This window comes from Pteronotus mesoamericanus, unplaced genomic scaffold, assembly GCF_021234165.1.
Source record: "Pteronotus mesoamericanus isolate MK-2021 breed Mesoamerican mustached bat unplaced genomic scaffold, CSHL_Meso_final contig_73, whole genome shotgun sequence".
In the NCBI taxonomy this organism is placed as follows: Eukaryota; Metazoa; Chordata; class Mammalia; order Chiroptera; family Mormoopidae; genus Pteronotus; species Pteronotus mesoamericanus.
In genome coordinates this window covers 3203597-3222726 of record NW_026555245.1, presented here as the reverse complement: position 1 = coordinate 3222726, position 19130 = coordinate 3203597, and the positions used below count along the sequence as shown (strand labels likewise).

At 32.2% G+C, this 19130-nt stretch overlaps 1 protein-coding gene across 4 annotated transcripts in view; it reads right to left on the bottom strand.

Annotated features, from left to right (window-relative positions):
• Positions 1-19130, bottom strand: part of AGTPBP1 (ATP/GTP binding carboxypeptidase 1) — a 147096-nt gene that overhangs the window by 33795 nt on the left and 94171 nt on the right. For all 4 annotated transcript variants that reach the window (XM_054582945.1, XM_054582944.1, XM_054582946.1 and 1 more), the window contains 3 exons: positions 14803-14886; positions 13159-13245; positions 12925-13073 (listed from right to left, as the gene is read on the bottom strand). In XM_054582945.1, coding sequence (XP_054438920.1) covers positions 12925-13073; positions 13159-13245; positions 14803-14886 — 320 coding nt within the window. The remainder of the gene's footprint in view (positions 1-12924; positions 13074-13158; positions 13246-14802; positions 14887-19130) is intronic.

Here is a 19130-nt window from a genome sequence, read left to right as displayed (position 1 = left end):
AGCCATACACTGGACAGCATAGTTCTATATAATTTCTAACATCAATTTTAAATTTTCTCTTCAGGTTTTTTTTTTTTTAGGAAAAATATTACATATTTCCAAGTACCCATTTTAGTTCAGCTTTTTGTTGATTTGTACTACTACTATTTATCACAGACAAGACAATCTATAAAATCTCTGGTCTCTTAAAGATAATCCAGCTATATGGCTTATTTCAAAGTTGGTAACAGAGTAGATCTTAAAAGTGCTCATCACAAGAAAAAAATTGATCATTTTGCAAGTATACAAATAATGAATCATTATGTTGTACATCTAACAATAACGTTATATGCCAATTATATCTCAATTTAAAAAAATATTTGTGGTTATTATAGCACCTTCAAGGATTGCAACTTGTAATTATATATCTATTCAGTTCTTTTGACCCTGAATTTTTCTTTGTGTGACATTAATATTACCACTTTTGCTTCATTTAATTTGCATTTGCCTATTCTATCTCTGCCCAATCATTTTCAACTTTTCTGTTATTTAATTAACACACACACAGATACCCTTTCTCTCTCTACCACCCCTCCCTTAATTGCTTAATTTTCAACATATGATTTTTGAGGACATTTTAGCTCATTCATAATTAGTAATAACAGACATACATTTCATTTCATTACTTCCATTTTATTTTCTTTCTGCTATATATTAAATATTTCTTATTTTTCTTTACCTTTTCATTTTACTGGCCTGTTTGCATTTCTCCACATCTCCATTTTTCTTGCATCATCTAGAAAGCTTTCTATTTTGCTTCACCTCTGAATTTTATGATTAATATTTCTCTGATAGTTTATCAAATTAAATAAGCAATCCCACCAAGACAAGTTAACTTTCACTTCTCCCATATCACTCCCTTAGAATGCTTTTACCTAACACATTTTATAAATTCCAAGTCTTCTATCTTGAGACCATTTTCCTCATTTATTTTTCTCAGAGAGGGTTCACGGTTAGCATATTTTCTGATTTCGACATACACAAAGATGTAGTTGGTGGTGGTGACAAACAAAACGACAGATTTTGCTAAAGAAATTTATTTGGCTATCTTCTCCCTTCCAGTGCCACAGATGAGAAGTCCAATAGTAATCTAATTTTTCACATGCGGAACAACAGTCATTAACAGCATGCAATCTGCAACCAGATTACCTGCATTTGAATTCCAGCTTCATCACATCAGATGCATGATTCTGGGAAGATTACTAAACCATTTATGCCCCTTTTTCTCTTCTGTAAAATGAGGGTAACAACCTCGCTGGGCTTTTTGTTGTGTAGATTAAGAGGATCGCCTGTGCTAGCACTTAAAGAAGGCCTGGCACGTAGTAAATATTCAATAAGTATTAGCTGTTGTATTATTACCATTATTTTATTAACCAGTTCTTTTAAAGTGGATGTATGTTAAAATTTTCTCTTTGTATTACTTGAAATTCAGGTATTTCACTGGTACATAAAAGATGCCTGTCTTTCTATCGTAGCTGGTGTGGCTCAGTGGATTGAGTGCCAGCCTGCGAACCAAAGGGTTGTGGTTACATTCCCAGTCAGAGCACATGCCTGGGTTGCCAGCCTGGTCCCCAGTAGGGGGCATGTGAGTGGCAACCACGCATTGATGTTTCCCCCTTTGTCTCCCTCCCTTCCCCACACTCTAAAAATAGATACAATCTTTTAAAAAAAAAAAATTCCTGTCTTTCTTATTTCTTCCTAGGATTCAGTGAGCCATTTCAAACAAACTTTAAACTCCTGCAGATACACAAAACTCCTAACGGTTAATGGTAGTTAAGGTGGAACAAGGTTCAGGTTGAGGTCAAAGGGCTCAGTACATTCATCTGAAGTGTTCTACTTTTATAAAAGACAATGTATTTTTATATTACTTTTTAAAAAATAGTTAATTTTGGGCAGTGAAGGGAGCCGTATTTACAAATTCTGACTATAATAAAAACCATATGAACAAAACAGGCTGCCCTAATAAGAATAAATCAAATGCAGTAACTGAGACTGAATAAACCACAGTCTATTCAATGCAATATAGACAGGGTATGTTTGAGTAATTGATTTAGTAGTCATTAGCCAAAGGATAAAACCTTTATGTATATAAAACAAATATACTAAGAATTGTCCATCTTGTCATTTGAATACAGACAAAAAAAATATTTAAATTGCCACGGTGAAGCCAACATGCAATGACAATGGCCTTTAATAATATCCAAGTAAAACCCAAAGTTGTATTGAGTACATGTTCAATAAGAGATGCAAACACAAAGAAAGACAATGTATTTTGGGCCCTAAACATCAAATATATGAATCACTGATTCATAAAATTTTCAAGTTGAAGCTAATACCCTCATTTAACAGATAAGAGAGACAAGAAAAAATGTTAATGGAGCCTGAATAACCTGAAGGCACCTATTACAAGCTGCATATGTTTTCTGGGCTCAGTGACTCTATGGAGAAAGAATACATGTTGCTAATATGGCTAGTATTACAGCAGAGACTTACACTAAAAATAGGAAGCTCGGATTCTTAGAGGATAATGGCAGCCACCTGAATCTCACCGGCTAGATCTTGGGCAACATGAAAGTCAAATCAATAAAGATAGCAACAAATTATAACCCACTGAGTAAAACAGGAAAAGTTCTATAGTGATATTAATATACTGAAAGCTTGAAAAGAGACAAGATATGCACATAGTTTCAAAGTACCTCCACACAAAATATTAATTACAAAGAGAAATAACTTTACAGTGGCAAAGACTTGCAAACACCAACTTAAGTGACAAAATCATTAATATGAGTAAAGGACACAGTCCTCTGTCACCAGAACACCTCACTTCTGTGATATTTCTGCCACAGATGCCTAACAAATCAAATCATGGGGGCATGAAACAACTCCATATTGGGACCCATTCTACAAAATGAGTCCTATAATTTTCAAGCGTCAAGGTCATGAACATTAAAGACTGAAAAACTATTCCTGGCTAAAATAGGATAGAGAGACTTACCAACTAAATGCAGTATGTGTTTTGAACTGAATTCTCTTGCTATTACGGATATTACTGATGAAACAGGTGAAACCTAAGTGGCTGGGAGGCGGTCTAAGGGCTAGATGTAATTCATGGGTCAATGATAATTCCCTGATATTAAGAGTTTTGCTGTAGTTGTACAGAAAAATGCCACTGTCTATAGAAAATATACTGGAAGAATTTTAAGGTGATAGGGCATCATTACAGATGCTCAACATATGGCTAAAGGGTATAGGTGTCCTGTTAAGTTTCAAATTATTTCAAAATAAACTATTTAGAGAAGTTGATTATAAAATGAACCAGTCTTCTTGACATATATTTCATGGATGTTCATTTTATGTTCCTAATGGGATCTTCTTCATAGTTCATCTATCTATTGCCTCATTCATTTAATATTCATTGAACATGTATTAAATGCCACACTATAAATACAGTGGTCAGCAATGGAGACACTTTTCCTGATCTCAGGAAATTTACAAAAAATGGTGAGGAGGGAAGGGAAGGTATTAATCAACTGTACACATAAACAACATAAAACTTTAAAAAGTACCTAAAAGTAAAAATAACAAGGAACATTTATCAAGTGGACTAATCCAGTCTGGAGAGTCAGGGAAGACTTCCAGAGTGGAGACGCAGCTCAGCTCAACTTCAAAGTATGGAATTAACTAATGCAGGCAATGGGGAATGCTACATACTAGACTCCAAATTCTATTTTGTTGCCTGGTTCCACACATGTTCAATTTTATGTGTGAAGGTACTTAAAAATCTTCATTTATATGGGAGACAGTGGATGGAGTAAAGGGAACAAGAGAAAAAGTAAGTGCCGGAGGAGCCAAAAAGGAAGCTTGTGATAAAAGCTCTTAGTTTTACTAAAATGCAAGACTGCCATCTGGTGGTAACTTGAGCAAACCTCTTTCAAGTAATATATTTCACAGTGACATAAATTCTCAAACATAAATTCACAAACAGATCATTCGTGTAAAAAAAGAAAAAAAACTCTAAGAATTTAACAGAACATCCTAAAAAGTCCCCAGAAAAGGACAACTTGGAGAAAAAAAAACAACAGTAATTCATCCTCTTTTGGGGGGCACTGCCAAAGAACAAGACCTCTTTTGGGCACCAAAATATTGTCCAACCAGTATGTCCCAATCAAGAAAAGAAAAAAAAAATACAGACAATAAGCTACTTTCCTAATTAATATCTATTATTTCCTGATTTCAATCATGTATAGCAATTTAAAAATCCTTCTGGCTGAACAAGTCCTACTGCAAATATTTTTGGTCATCGGTACCATCTCCAAAATGAATTCAAAATGAACCTGATGACAATAACATTAAGTATATAGCTAGTTATAATTTCTTAAAATCTTTAAATCCAGTTTACTAAAATATTGGTTGCTTCCCTCTTCCAACTCTATTCATGTTAAGACAAACCAAAGTTTATGTTGTATTAATGTAAATCTTATGATAGAGTTTCATTAAAAAAAAAATACATCTACCTAACAGCTCCTTCTACAGCTTTTACCAACTTCCTAGTTAAATATTTACAGATATGTAGAAAGAAAAAGGAAATTCAACAGGCAACCTCTTGTCAGAATCTGGGAGGAATCTATACTAAATTTAAGGCAGTATGGAACAAGACTGAGAAAAATCCAATGTAGAATATGCCCCATGATCTATTTTTTATACAAATATTTTAGATTGCCACAACTAAAAGAAGTGTTGCACTACACCTTTGTAGGGTCAATACATGGCCTTTCTCCCTCCTATGACTGAGGACTAGTCAGAGGGTCTCTGGCCAGAAGGAATGTGTATCATCTTGGGAATGGATTGAAACTCCTTCCTTATCTCTTTCTGGAAGCAGCTTCTAGTCCTGTAACTGCTTCTTGACCTTTTCTATCTTGACCTTTTCTTACCTACACACTGAGGTAATGTAGCTCCAGGACACACATAGCTTTGTGCAACCTGGACCCATACTGCCTTTGTCTGGGACCCCTTGAAATGAACCTCAGGCTGAAGGAGGTGCCAGCTCTCTTGCACCAACGCCCCTCCCGCCCCAGAGGTGCACTCCCCTGTAATGTGAGTAGTAATCGGCATGCCCACATTGGCTAGTCCACCAGGTGGTTTTTTCCGAATATCATGAACACTTAAGCAGCTCCGTGTTTTGGGGCTCCTGTACTACAACCTTTAAGTCCCTTCAAGAATAACAGATAAAGAAAACAATAAAACGAAAAAACAGCATAAAAAACAAAACATATCATTATAAAGAGAATTTTTAATAGGTTAAAATCACATATTAAAAGATAAGGGTCAAACAACAAAATGTAACTTCTGTTTTCAAGAAACAAGATACAAAGTATTAAGCAAATTCAAAACAAAAGAATATAAAAATAGAATTCAAGGCAAAGAAAGATACTTTGAGTAGAATAATTATGACTATTTCATACTGTTAAAGGGTATACACAAAAATAATATTGGAAAAGTGAAACACTATGTGCCAAATAATTCTGCTTTAAAATGAAAAAAAATTCTTTAAATGAGGGCTTCACAGAAACACATCAGAACCGAAAAACTAAGTTTCTTTTAAGTCTGAGTCAGAGAAGGCAAAAATAAAAAAGACACAAAACTGAATAAACAGATTTATAATAAATTCACAGTATCTATTAAATTATACTGCCAACAAAGAATACATATTATGTTCCAAGTGTTCATGAAAACAAAAACTTATCAGATATTAAGCCATAAAAAAATTATCACGCATCATAAATTTCACATCTGTGAACAAAACTGATGAAATTTAAAAGTAATTAGAAAAATTTTAACCAAAATAATTTAACCAACTAAAAAAAAAAAACCTTTACCAAATAAGTGAGTCAAAAAAGATGCCAAAACTACATACAATTAGAGGTAACCTAGAAAATAACAAGGAGTTCTTCAGATCTGGAGGGGTGGGAGATAGAGAATTAAGCTGTTGTGAAGAGTAAATTCATGCCCTGGCTGGTGTGGTTTAGTAGACTGAGTGCCAGGCTGCAAACAAATCAAAGGGTTGCCAGTTCAATTCCCAGTCAAAGCACACACCTGGGTTGCAGGCCAGGTCCCCAGTAGGGGGCATTTGAGAGGCAAACACACATTAATGTTTCTCTCATTCTCCCTCCCTTCCCCTCTCTAAAAATAAATAAATAAAATCTTTTTTTAAAAAAAGAGTAAATTAAAAATCTAAATGCTTAATCATTAAACAAAAATAAATTTAATAAACTAAAAATTAGGAAGAAAAAACCTGCAGAGAAGAGGGAAATTAATACATTTTTAAAAAAATACTTTTAAAGGAAATAATGAATAAAACCAAAAACCAGGTTTTTATACTAAAATAAAACAAATTATTTTTAAACACAGACAAAAAAAAACAAACAAGCAAGGAAACAAGGAAGTACACATACTGATATTATCAAATAGAAATCTCTGCTAGTGAATTTTGAAAATGTAAATGTCACTTACATAAGAAAATAGAAATTTTCAAAATTGCCTCAGAAATAGAAAACTAAACTACTGAATCACAGAAAACTGAAAAAGTTATCCAAATACTTCCTCTCCCACCAAAAAAGAGGTACAGAATCAGACAGATTTAGAGCCAAGTTCTTTCCAAATTTCATGAAAACATATAAATGCCTTTTAAACTATTCCAGAACACAGGGTGGGGAAATTTTTTTCCCGCATTTCTTTTTAGTTTTGTTAGTGGACAAAGATAGCTCTCCAGGAAGGAAAGTGACTTGTCTCAAGACTTATGACCAATGATGTAAAAACTTTAAACAAAATACTAACAAGTCAAAAAAAAGTTCTATATTAAAAGATTAATTTACATGTCAAAGTGGACTTACTTCTGAAGCCCAAATAAGCTTAATATTAGGAACATTATTAATATATTATAGCACAATAACAGGTCAAAGCATATTTGATAAACACAAAAAATAAAATAGTTCTGATTTTTAAAACAGTAAAAATAGAAATTCTACGTATCTCAAAACAAGAGCTAACATACTTAATGTGAATACTAGTGTATTCACACTAAGGTCAAAAGAAAACAAGGATACCTACTGTCTCTTTTTTATTTTAAACATTCTCAGTTCTATCCAAAAGCAATGAAAACAATGAAAGATACATACTATGGATAGGGAGAAATTACAGGAACCTACCAACAAAATTCAAAGTATCAACTGTGAAAATATGAGAATAAGAAAGTTCAGTAAGGAGGCTGATTTTCAAGTAAGCATATAAATACCAATAGCTTTCTTAATTATAAATGATTTTGAAAATAGAAAGGAGCATTCTTTCATAACAAACAAAAAATACATAAAATATTTATGAATGAAGGTAAATATAAATACTGTATTTTGCCTTGTATAATGCATTTTTGTGCCCAAATTCTTGAGGGAAAAATTAGGGTGCACATTATACATGGGTAGCATAAATTCCGTATCTATATAAATGTTTTTAATTCCTTTATTTATGCTTATGTATTAAAAGTGTAACTCCTTTAAAATTCTTTTATAATACAAAAGTCGTAAAATGCCTTTATAATACAAAAAACAATTATCTAAATATAAATTTTAAAAATTGAATTAAAAAATTAAAATGAAAGTTGGTTTTTTTCTCTGAACATTTGGGCCAAAAACGTGGGTGTGTATTATACATAGGAGTGCATTATACACAGCAAAATACAGTATACTGAACTTATGAAAAATGTATAGAACTAAAAACTTAGGTGATGGAATAAAAAACTTGAATGAACAAAATTATTCACTATGTTTCTAAGTAGCACAACTTAATACAATAAAAATTTCAATTCCTCCCAAATTATTCTACAAATTTAATGCAAGGGAATTTTTCTGGCACTTGATAAATTTATTCTGAATTATTCAGAATAAACTATTTAGGAAAAATAAATAAGTAGGAAAAGTCTTTAAATTGTTTTTGAAAAAGACTACACAATAATAAACTATATAATAAAGTCAAAATAATTTAAAAACCAAAATGATACTACAGCAACAAGTATGTTATACTAAACTAAAAGGTCAGAATAATTACAATCAAGTAGTACTAAAGCAACAAGCCACCAAACAAATGCTAATGTATAGCTAAAACACAGTTTCTGAGAACTGTGTTTCAATCCAAAGGGAACATATATTTTGACTAAAAGGTTAAAATAATTCAACCCAAATTCAAAAGTCAGGGACTATAAGTAAAAGTGTTACCTTTCCAATGAGTTTCTAATCTAATCTAATTTTACAAACCTGACCATTTTCTATAACAGCTACAAAAGAAGCAGCAATGTACAATGTCTTCCAAGTTTTCCACCCTTCTTTTACTAGCAGATCAGGAACAGAGTTGCAAATGAGTTATAAATATGAATGTCTGACAAATATCTCAATAAATTTATTAAAAACATTTTAAAACTTTGGAGAAGGAATAAATTTCAGCTTCACCACTAATGATACGATTTAGACCCCAATTCATTAAATATACGAAAATAAATCCTGGATGGGTTAAGTTAAATATAAACACTGAAGGCATACTATCAAATGCACTTCAAAAAAGGCTGAACTAATTTAATACTCCTACCAGTACTGTAAGTATCCATCTTCCCTATTCTTCAGCAACATATGTTCATTTTCTTTGAGAAATTCTACTAGGAGGAATTTATGACAAAAAAATAATCAGAAACATAGGCAAAAACAAAAATTACAAATATCTACTGCAGAACAGCTTCTAATTTTGAAAAGTTGAAAACGAAATTTCCATCAATTTGTTATTATTTAAATAATTACTGTACATTACTCAACAGAATATTGTACAGATATTAGCAATGATGTTGCTGAAAATATTTAATAGCATGTGAAAGGTTTTTAAATAAATTGTGTGGTAAAAAATATCTAGTTTGCAAACAAACTTTAATACTGAAATCCAAAATTTACAAAAGGGTAAAATTTAAATTTAAAATTATGTGAATATGAATAAATTTAAGGATAATAAAATACTAAACAGTAGATTTTCTCTTTTCTTTCCTTCCTTAGAATCTTTTAAAGTATTTTTAATTTAATAAGTTTCCTATATTAAAAATCCACTTTCATAATCAGGAAAAAAAACACATTTACACCTAGCAGATGAAAAATTCCACTTCTGTGAATTTGTAACTAAATAATAATATACACGAATATTTAGTTAAATGCTTATCTCAGCATTATTTAAAATACGAAATAGTGTAATTAAAAACAACTCACATTTCCAACAAAGAAAGGTTTGGATAAATAAGTTAAAGTACCTGCATAGGATGTCCATTAAACTGTTTCAGATAAATATTCAATGACCAGAAAAAATGTTGATAATATGTTTGGTTAAAACACAGATTATGAAATCACATAGGTTATGACTCTCATTTTTGAAAATAAATATATAATTATGTATATGTAAAAATCATATATTGCATTATAAAAAAGGCTGGAAGAAAACAACAAATGTTAAAGTGATTATCTCTGAATTGATATGTTGTTGATAGTTTTAATTTTCTTCGTAACACAAATCTGTTTTCCAAATTCTCCACAAAGTGAGTTTGGAAAGTGTGATATACATATAAGAATATCCAAAGGACAAGGGGTAAGAAGGAGGAGAAATTTTTTTTTAATGTAGCCATCTGTCTCATTGTTTTAGTTTTAGCTGTAGAATTATACTCATTTTAAATTTAAAATAGCACTAAATGAAGAGATTATTTCATTTATAATACGGAAGTACAGATCTTTTCAAAATATAAAGCATTCCAAAATGTATGCTTTCAATTTAAAAAACTAAAATTTTTAATGAAGTTTAAAATACTAAGAGTATTATTTTACAAAAGTGTAAAAATGTAATTAGTAAAAACGCCATCCACCTTAGCACTGCAAGTTGAAAATTGGCCTGATTATCATTTCAACAATAAATATGCCTGTATATATTTTACTCTTAAGGAGCACTCAAAATACAAATACAATTACCTTTACTCAACTGTCTTTTTCTCCTTTAAATATTATGTTAGCAGTACACTTAGACGTTAAATAGGGAAAACACAAGAATCTTTACTTGTTTTGGTATTTTGAATGAGTTAATTAAGGTAATATTTGATGTTATATGAACATTTAAGGTCAACAAATGTTTCTAAGAAGGATGATATTCAATGATTAGTGGTTACACTTAAAAAATCAAAAATAATAGATTATCAAAAATATTCATATAGCTATTCATGCAAATCAATAAAAACACTGAATCCTTAAAATTAGATTACTTAAAATATTTTCAAGACATTTAAAAATATTTACACAGAAACAGACCCATAGATAGAGAGCAGGCTGATGGCTGGGAAAGGGTGGAGGGATCAAGCAAAACAGAAAAAGAACTCACGGACACGGACGACAGTGTGTGTGGTGATTTTGGTGTGGGGCTGGGAGTGGATGGAGGTGGAAAGGGGAATAAATGGTAGTGGAAAGAATACAACAAATAATAAACTATTTAAAAATTTTTTAAATGTTTATAACTAAACCAGGTATTATGCTACCTAATCTTTTATAATTACACTAAATTAGTGAATCTGACTAAAGCTTTCATGCCATACATATAAAGTAATTATCTAGAGCATACAATTGTCTATTTTCCACATAAATAATGGCAATTAGGACCAATCTCTTCAATTCCTGAAAGCTTCAATTTTCAGAAATGCCACCTTAAAGAGCATCATCATATTCATGTCTTTAACAGCTTAGATAGAACATTTATTTGAAACAGATGCTATGGTATCTCATGCCTTAGTTGTTAAAAGCTTTTCTTCCTGCCCTGTGATGTTGTTCAGTTGGCTGGAGTGTCAACCTGTAACAAAAAGGCTGCTGATTCGATCCCTGATCCAGGCACATTCGAGAGCAAGGCCAATCAATCAATGCTTCTCTCCAGCATCAATGTTTCTTTCTCTCCCTTCCTTTCCCCCTTTCTCTCTCTCCAAAAGCAATGAAAAAAATGTCCTTGGGTGAGGATTTAAAAAAAAAAAAAAAAAAAAGCTTTTCATCCTTATAACAAATAACCTGAGACCGCTGAGATTTTGAAACTAATCATGCATAATATATATTTCTCCTCAACCCCCAATGTAAGTGGGTTTTTGATGCCAGAAAAAGAATTATTTTCTTTTACCCAAAAATTATCAGATTTAATACTTGAAAATTGATGTTTCAATTTTAAATTACTGATTTTAAGTTTATACAATTATATTATTTTCCACTGATTTAATATTTGACTATAAAGACTGGTGCCTGACAAATAACTCTTAGTTTTATATTTATTGAAGTACTAAATACATAGCCTTAAATTAGGCTATAAATTTAATATTATTGCTGGTAGAACACCAGAGTTTTTAAAAATTGCCTCAGGAGAAAAATAGAGAAGGCCAATGAAACAAAAAGCTAGTTCTTTATAAATGTCAATAAAATTGACAAGCCAGTAGCAAGGCTGACAAAAAAAAAAAAAAAAAAAAGGACCCAATTACTATTATCAGGAATGAAATATGGGATATCATTAGAGACCCTGCACACATCAAAAGGACAGTAAGGGAATACTTTAAACAACTCTACACATATTTGACAATTTAGAAGAAATGGATGAATTCCTAAAAAGCACAAACTACCACAACTCACTCAAGATAAAATAGATAATGTGAATAACCCTAAAACTATTAAAGAAACTGAATTTCTAATTTAAAAGACTAACAAAAACAGAAATCTTCAGGCCCAAATAATTTCACTGGAGAATACCACATGTTTTAAGAATCAATACCAAATCTCTACAAACCCTTCCAGGAACTAAGAGGGGAGAACATTTCCCTAATACTATTATAAGCTCAGTACTACCATGATACGCCAAAACCAGGTACAGTAAAAAATAAAATAAAATAAACTATTGCTCAGTATTCCTCCTGAATATAAATACAAAAATTCTTAACAAAATATTACCAAGCATACACAGTGACCAAGTGAGGTTTATTACATGGATTAAAAAGGGCTGGTTCAATATTCAAAAATCAATGTGCTATATTAACAAGAAGAAAAATCACATGATCAAATTCAACTGATGCAGAAAAGTATATGACAAAATTCAATATCCATTCACAATAAAGTCTCCGAAAACTAATACTGTAAAGAGACTTCCTCAACTAGATTTAAAAATTTAAAGAAAACTACAGCTAACATCACGCTGAATGGTGAACTTTTAAAAGAGTAGCACAAGGCTTTGTGGTGATGGAAGTATTCTGTATCTTGAGTGCAGTGACATTTACAAGAATCTATAAATGTGATAAAAATGGAACAGAATTATACACCCACATAGTACCGATGTCAAATCCCGGCTTTGGTACTGGACTAAAATCATGTATGATGTTATCATTGGAGGAGTCAGTGAAGAGGCCTTGGAAACTTCCTACAACTTCTATAATCTTTTAACTTTCTATGAATCTATTCAAAATAAAAATTTTAAAAAGACTGCTTTATGCAATTCTCTTCTAGGTGACCTGACATGAATACTTGATTTTAAGCAGCATACATAATAAATTTTTAGTGGTATTCAATCTGGATGAAATCAACCATACTCATTACATTTCAAAGGGTTTGCCCATAAGGGTAACTCTCCACCAACAAAGCAAAGATTAGTTTATTTCAAATAATGCATAATAAATATTTGAATTTTGAGAACCACAGAACACAAAAGAACACAAACTTTTTTTAAAAGTTAGTAATATTTTTCAAAAAATTTCTGTCCTACAGATATGATACTTCTATGTCCTCTAAATTAGGAAAGAAACAGTCTTACCATAATTAAACTGACTGTTGGACTTTTCACAGTTAATGATGTTAAACCTGTAAGCAACACCTGGTCGCATTCCACTGACTTCAAAGTAAAACCACTGATGATAATGATTACTATTTATATCTGAGTTCAGAATAAGATCGTATTCATTTCTGAAAAGAGAAAATAAAGAAATCTGATGAAAATGAATAAAGTATCTGTACACTTACAAAAATGAGAAAATTTTAAATGACTTACTTTCTAATTTGAATTACTTTGCGCAGATTCCCAGATTCAAATTTGGAGTTAAACTTCAAAATATCTCCATCTTCTGGAATGGTGTAACTAAATAAAAATTTTAAAGTATAATAAAATACACTGCAGTTAAGCAGGTGAGCAATAATATAAACAAAAACAAACTACAGATTAAAAATATACCACTATTACTACCTCACCCTCATTATTTTTAAACCAAAGAAACATAACCAACCCAAGCAAAACACAAACTCTGGGTAATATTTATAGACAAAAACATTATAATTACAAGTAGAGATTTGTTCCTACATTTATAGTAAATCTTAATAAAACTAAGAATTTTTGCCTCAGTGAATGTCATTTCTAAATATATGCTAGTGATTATATTAAAAAGGCCAGACTTACTTTTTAAAATGTATATGACCTGTACTAAGTACTAATAATTCTAACAAACTAAGCATTTCTCAAGTGCAAATATTATTATAAATTTAGATAACTACATTATCTATTATCTTTTTTAATTAGCACCCAAAAAGGGGACAGTATTATCCTCATTTTACATATTCATTAAGTAAATACTTACTGAGCACCTATTACGAGATACATACTGTTCACAGTTTCCCTAATTGAATACAAATTCTTGCTCTTCTAGAGCTTACATCTATAAGGGGAAAACTAAGACTCCAAAAAGCTCAAAGATTTTGTCCAAATCATTTCAGTTAGAAATAGCACAATACACCACACTCAGGATGCTTGAGTTTCTGTTTTTACTACATCTGTCTGGTCTACCTGGCACAGATTTACACAAATGTTGAAATAACTAAAAGATAGGAATAAGAAGATGTTTTTCATTTTTAAGAATATTACTTCAGATTCAGTCATTATCTTTGATATAGCTTTCCCCTTATCTAACAAAAATCTTTGCAAAGTGCTTTACTTCCTCCAAATAAGTAAAATACAAAATTTTCCAAAAAGATTAGAATGTTAAAAAGAAGGAAAATCCACTGAAGCCTAATTAAATTTCTCATTTGAGAAATGAATGACTAATAGCCACATTCATCACTTGTAATTTTCATTTATCACTTTTATTTAAACCCTAAAATGTAGTATTAGTGATAATCCTAAATTGTAAATGACACTAACAAATCAAGGATCACAAACAAATGGTTTCAAAGCTCAGGCTAGTAACTTCAAGGTCTGGATCAGTTTATAGAGAGTAAGAGACAAAGAATAGTAGAGGCTATGGGGAATCGGTGACCTTCTATTCCTTCTAAAGGGGATGGTAATCTACTCTCCTAAGGATATGAAGGATCAATATTATAGTACAAAATTACAGCATTTCATAGGAAATCTCCACTCTTAAGTGGAAGTAATTTTAGTTTTTTAAAAACATAGCATCAACTTGTGACCTTTACCTTATTATATCCATTAAAAGTTCACCAAAGAACAAATAAAAGCTTGTTGATATACGCAATGTAAGTCAATATGATTAATATTACATTACCATTATATCCCTGTAAAAGCTGAAAATACAGTGACAGTAAACTAGGTAGAAGTTAAGATATTTTTTATCTTTTAAAAATAACACTGACAGTTTACAGTAATAAACTAATAAAAATAGAACAACAAAAAAAAAATCAGACTTACTTTGGATTATCTAAGTCATATACCACTCGATCTATGATATCACTCTGATGTATTAGCCTCTCAATATCTTGGGCGATTTTTGTCCTAAAATCATAAAAGAGAAGTTTGACCAAAATTCATTGATATATGCCAAAGCACAACTTAACTGCAGAGTACTGGATTTTTAAAAAGTGTAAAATGACAAAAATTTCTTAAAATAAAAATGATCATTTCTTTATATATTTTTGTACAAAAATATTATCACTATAAAATAAAAAAAATCAGTATTTTTAAAGTCTGGGCTCTGGAAAATAAACCTGGAATGTCTATTATGATTTTCTACATAGAAATGGTATGGATCCACTCTAGCCCTTAGCCAAGTAATTTTGTACACATGATAGTAGCATTATTAGAATCAGTAAAAATCTGAAAAGCCAGAGGTTATATAAGGAGATTTTTAAAACCCACTCTCACTGGTACTGAGCTAAAAAGCAATTGGCAACCCGCCTGCACGTTCTGCAGAATCTGTTCTCTTCTACAGCTGGAGAGGAAATGTTCAGGGGAGGGAAACACCTGTGTCAGGGAGCAGAGGGTGGTCCCTGCATCTCCAGGATCTCTAGGTCTGATCTCTCCCTGAAATAGTCCAACAAAATGGACACCAACTGGAGTATTCCTAAAATCCCTGCCACTGTCCTAAAAGACAAAGCCACACACGGACCCCATGATCTTTCCATCAGTATTCAAGAGAAGGAAGGCAACAGTCACTGAAAGTGGCACCAAACTGCAGATAAAACAGAACAGATCTGGATCACAAAGCCCAGTGCCTGAAACTCCAGGCAGAGTGGTCACAAAAGCTATGGTGGGAAGGTGCCTGCTAGTGTTAGTTAATACACAGCTGCTTCTCATAGTAGAGTAGTAAAGAGAGATATGTTGTAAAATCCCCAGTGGATGCCTCAAACCACTGATAGCACTGAACCCTAAATATATATGTAAATAATATATGTATTATGTACACACCTAGGATAAAGTTTAGTTTATAAATCAGACACAGTAAGAGACTGACAACAATAACTGATAACAACATAGAATTATAACAATATATTGTAATAAATATGTGAATATGCTGTCTCTCTTGATCTATCTTATTGTACTATTAATTCACCTTTTCACTTAAAGGAAGCACTTTACAGCTCCTCTTTGACATATTCAAATTGCCAGTATCACTACTCTTGTATTTTGGGGCCATTACTAAGGAAAATAAGGATGACTTGAACACGAGCACTGCGATACTGCGACACTCGACTTGCTAACTGAGAGGGCTACTAAGTGACTAACGGGCAGGGAGCATACACACAGCGTGGGGTGAATTCAGCGTGATGAATTCACTGGACCGCACTGGACAGAAGATTATCACATCCCGACAGGACGGCGGAGCAAGACAGCACAAGACCTCATCCCCCTAACTCAGAACGGTGTGCTATTTAAAACTTACGAATTGTTTATTTCTGATATTTTCCATTCAATATTCTCAGACCAAGGCTGACTACAGGTAACTGAAACCAAGGAAAGCGAAACCAGGGCTAAGGAGGGAGTGCTCCATCAACTATTCTTAATGAGGAGGCCAGTTACGTAACTAATTTAAATTTCTCAATTGTTTCAGTTAAAAATTGGTAATACAGATCAGAACTGTGGTTAATCCATTTATTGAGAAAGCAAAGTAAAAAGAGTTTGCTATAATGATTACAGTAACAAAATTTCAAGAACATCCTCCACATGGGAAGTCTCCTTAACTTCAGGCAGATGTGAGACTAGTCTCCTGCACAAAGATCCTCCTCCTCTGTGATTAAAGTGTATTCACTCTCATGTAAGTTAGAAATCTAACAAAATAAGCCAAGAACTTATTCTAATAAAGAACTAAAAATTTTCAGTAAAATATTTAAAAAATGTAATAAACACATGAAAAAAAGCATACTAAAAGTTTTTACAAGTGTAACTAAAATTCTTCATCTAGTAGTTATACAATTAAATATATTTTTAATTTGTAGTCTCCCCAAAAAAACTCATCACTGACAAAGCAGTACATTGAGAAAAAAAACCTATTATCAAAATATTATTACTTTCAAATGCCAAATTCTTTCTAAAGAAACCTTTCAAGAAGTTATTAATTATTAATTAATATTATATTAATAAACATCACCCAGACCTTCAACAATGAAAGAGGTGGCACTTACACATACTCTGATATACCATACCAAAAAAAAAAAAAATGATCAAGTATGGGTAAATGATTAAATACATCCACTTGTCAGCATAATTTATTAAACAAGATTGGTACATACCACAAAAGTGCAAAAATTAACAAGTTTAATTGTTTTAAAAGAAAAATAGCATTAAAAAGCAGATATACCGTATTTTGCCATGTATAATGCATTCCCGTGTACACTGTGCACCCACGTTTTTGGCCCAAACTTTCAGAGGAAAAAAAAAATCATTTGTTTTAATTTAATTCAATTTTTTATTTATTTATATTCAGAAACAAAACCGGTTATCATATTCCAAGATATTATTTTATGCATATCGTTACTGCTTTCTAGAGTTACATTTTTAATGCACAAGGATAAATGAAAGAATTTAAAACATTTATATAAACATGGAATTCGTACTACCCATGTCTAATGCTCATGCTTATGCTTTCCTCAATAGTTTGGGCAAAAAGTGTGCATTTTACATGGCAAAAAACAGTAACAGCCCAGTTCTACAGCAATGTTTCCATGACGTAAAATAGGGTACAAAAGCAGAAACATACAGGCCAGCATATGATGCAACTGGGTGAGGCTGACTGGGCGGCAATGTGGAAAACTGAGGAGCACAGGTTCTGTCTAAAAACAAACTCATTATTGCCAAGTAGAAAAGAGGTTAGGTTGTGATACTACAACTTTTTAAGAAACACCAGAAAGCTGGATTTCTACCTGGAATTTCCCAAATTTTAAATGTTGGCAATGAGTTTTAAAAAAACGCTCTGCAAGTGAAGCCAAAGTCATGTACAAGCTGAATACAGCCTAGAGACTCCTGGTTTTTGACTTCTGAGACTGTATTTTAGGGGACACAATTGTCCATTTATATTAAACTAAACCTAAAGTTAATACTTGAGGAAAATATTTGCCCTGCCCTCAGCCCTCATTAATAAAGAAAAAATGGTCTTTTATTCAGACATGTATTTGTGTTAAGCAGCATGAGTTTCATAAAAAGCTATCAGTCCTGGTCGATGTGGCTCAGTGGATTGAGCACCGGTCTGCGAAACGGAAGGTTACCAGTTCAATTCCTGGTCAGGGTACATGCCTGGGCTGTGGGCCAGGCCCACAACTGGGTGCATGCAAGAGGCAACCGATTGATGTTTCTCTCCCTTTCTTTTTCCCTCCCTTCCCCTCTCTCTAAAAATAAATAAAAATCCTTTTAAAAAGGTATCAATCCCTCTTTCCTTTACCTCAGCTGCCTATTAAAATAAATGACTCTCCAGTCTAAACAAAACAATAAATGTTTTCCAGGTACCCTCAGGGAATATAACCTCAAACTTACTGACATTCAATCTTTATCAAAGGTATGGCTCAGAAGAAAAAAAATTGTGCAGGACAGTCTGAAAAATGTGCAGACCATTTAGACCAGAAAAACACTCGCATGATCTGTGACCAATGCAAAACTGTACTTTGTTAGGTTTCAACCAGTGCAGAGCAATGTTACAAAAACAATTCAGTACACCTCACTGTTATGTTTACCATAAAGATATTCTGAAAAACGGTGTTCATTACTTAAGTGTTCTGTGAGGATCCAGAGAAGATAGTCTTTACAGACAGTATTACAGCCACATATACTTGAGCACTACATTCATGTGCTGCTTAATGACAGATGCATCATTGGGCGATTTCATCACTGCAAACATCAGAGTGCACTTACACAAACTTACATGGCATAGCCTACTACTGTAATTGTATGTGCTATACTTTCATACCATTGGCAGCGCAGTCATGATGATGTTTAAACCAGCATCACAACAAACCTGTAAGTAATGCATCACGCAACGACGTTATTATTGCTATGACATCATTAGGCAATAGGACTATTTCAGCTCCATTAAAATCTTATAGAACCACCATGATAAAGGGGATTTCAGTGTTTTTATTTCCTTGAGCCCAATCTCCTTTGCACTTAACTTGCATACCAACGCACTACCTGAAAAACATACATACCAACTCCCATTGACCTTTTGATCTTTCATCATGCTGTTTAGTATCAAAATATACCTTAAAGCTCTGGTTTAAATAATAGACAAATTCAGGAATATATTACACTGT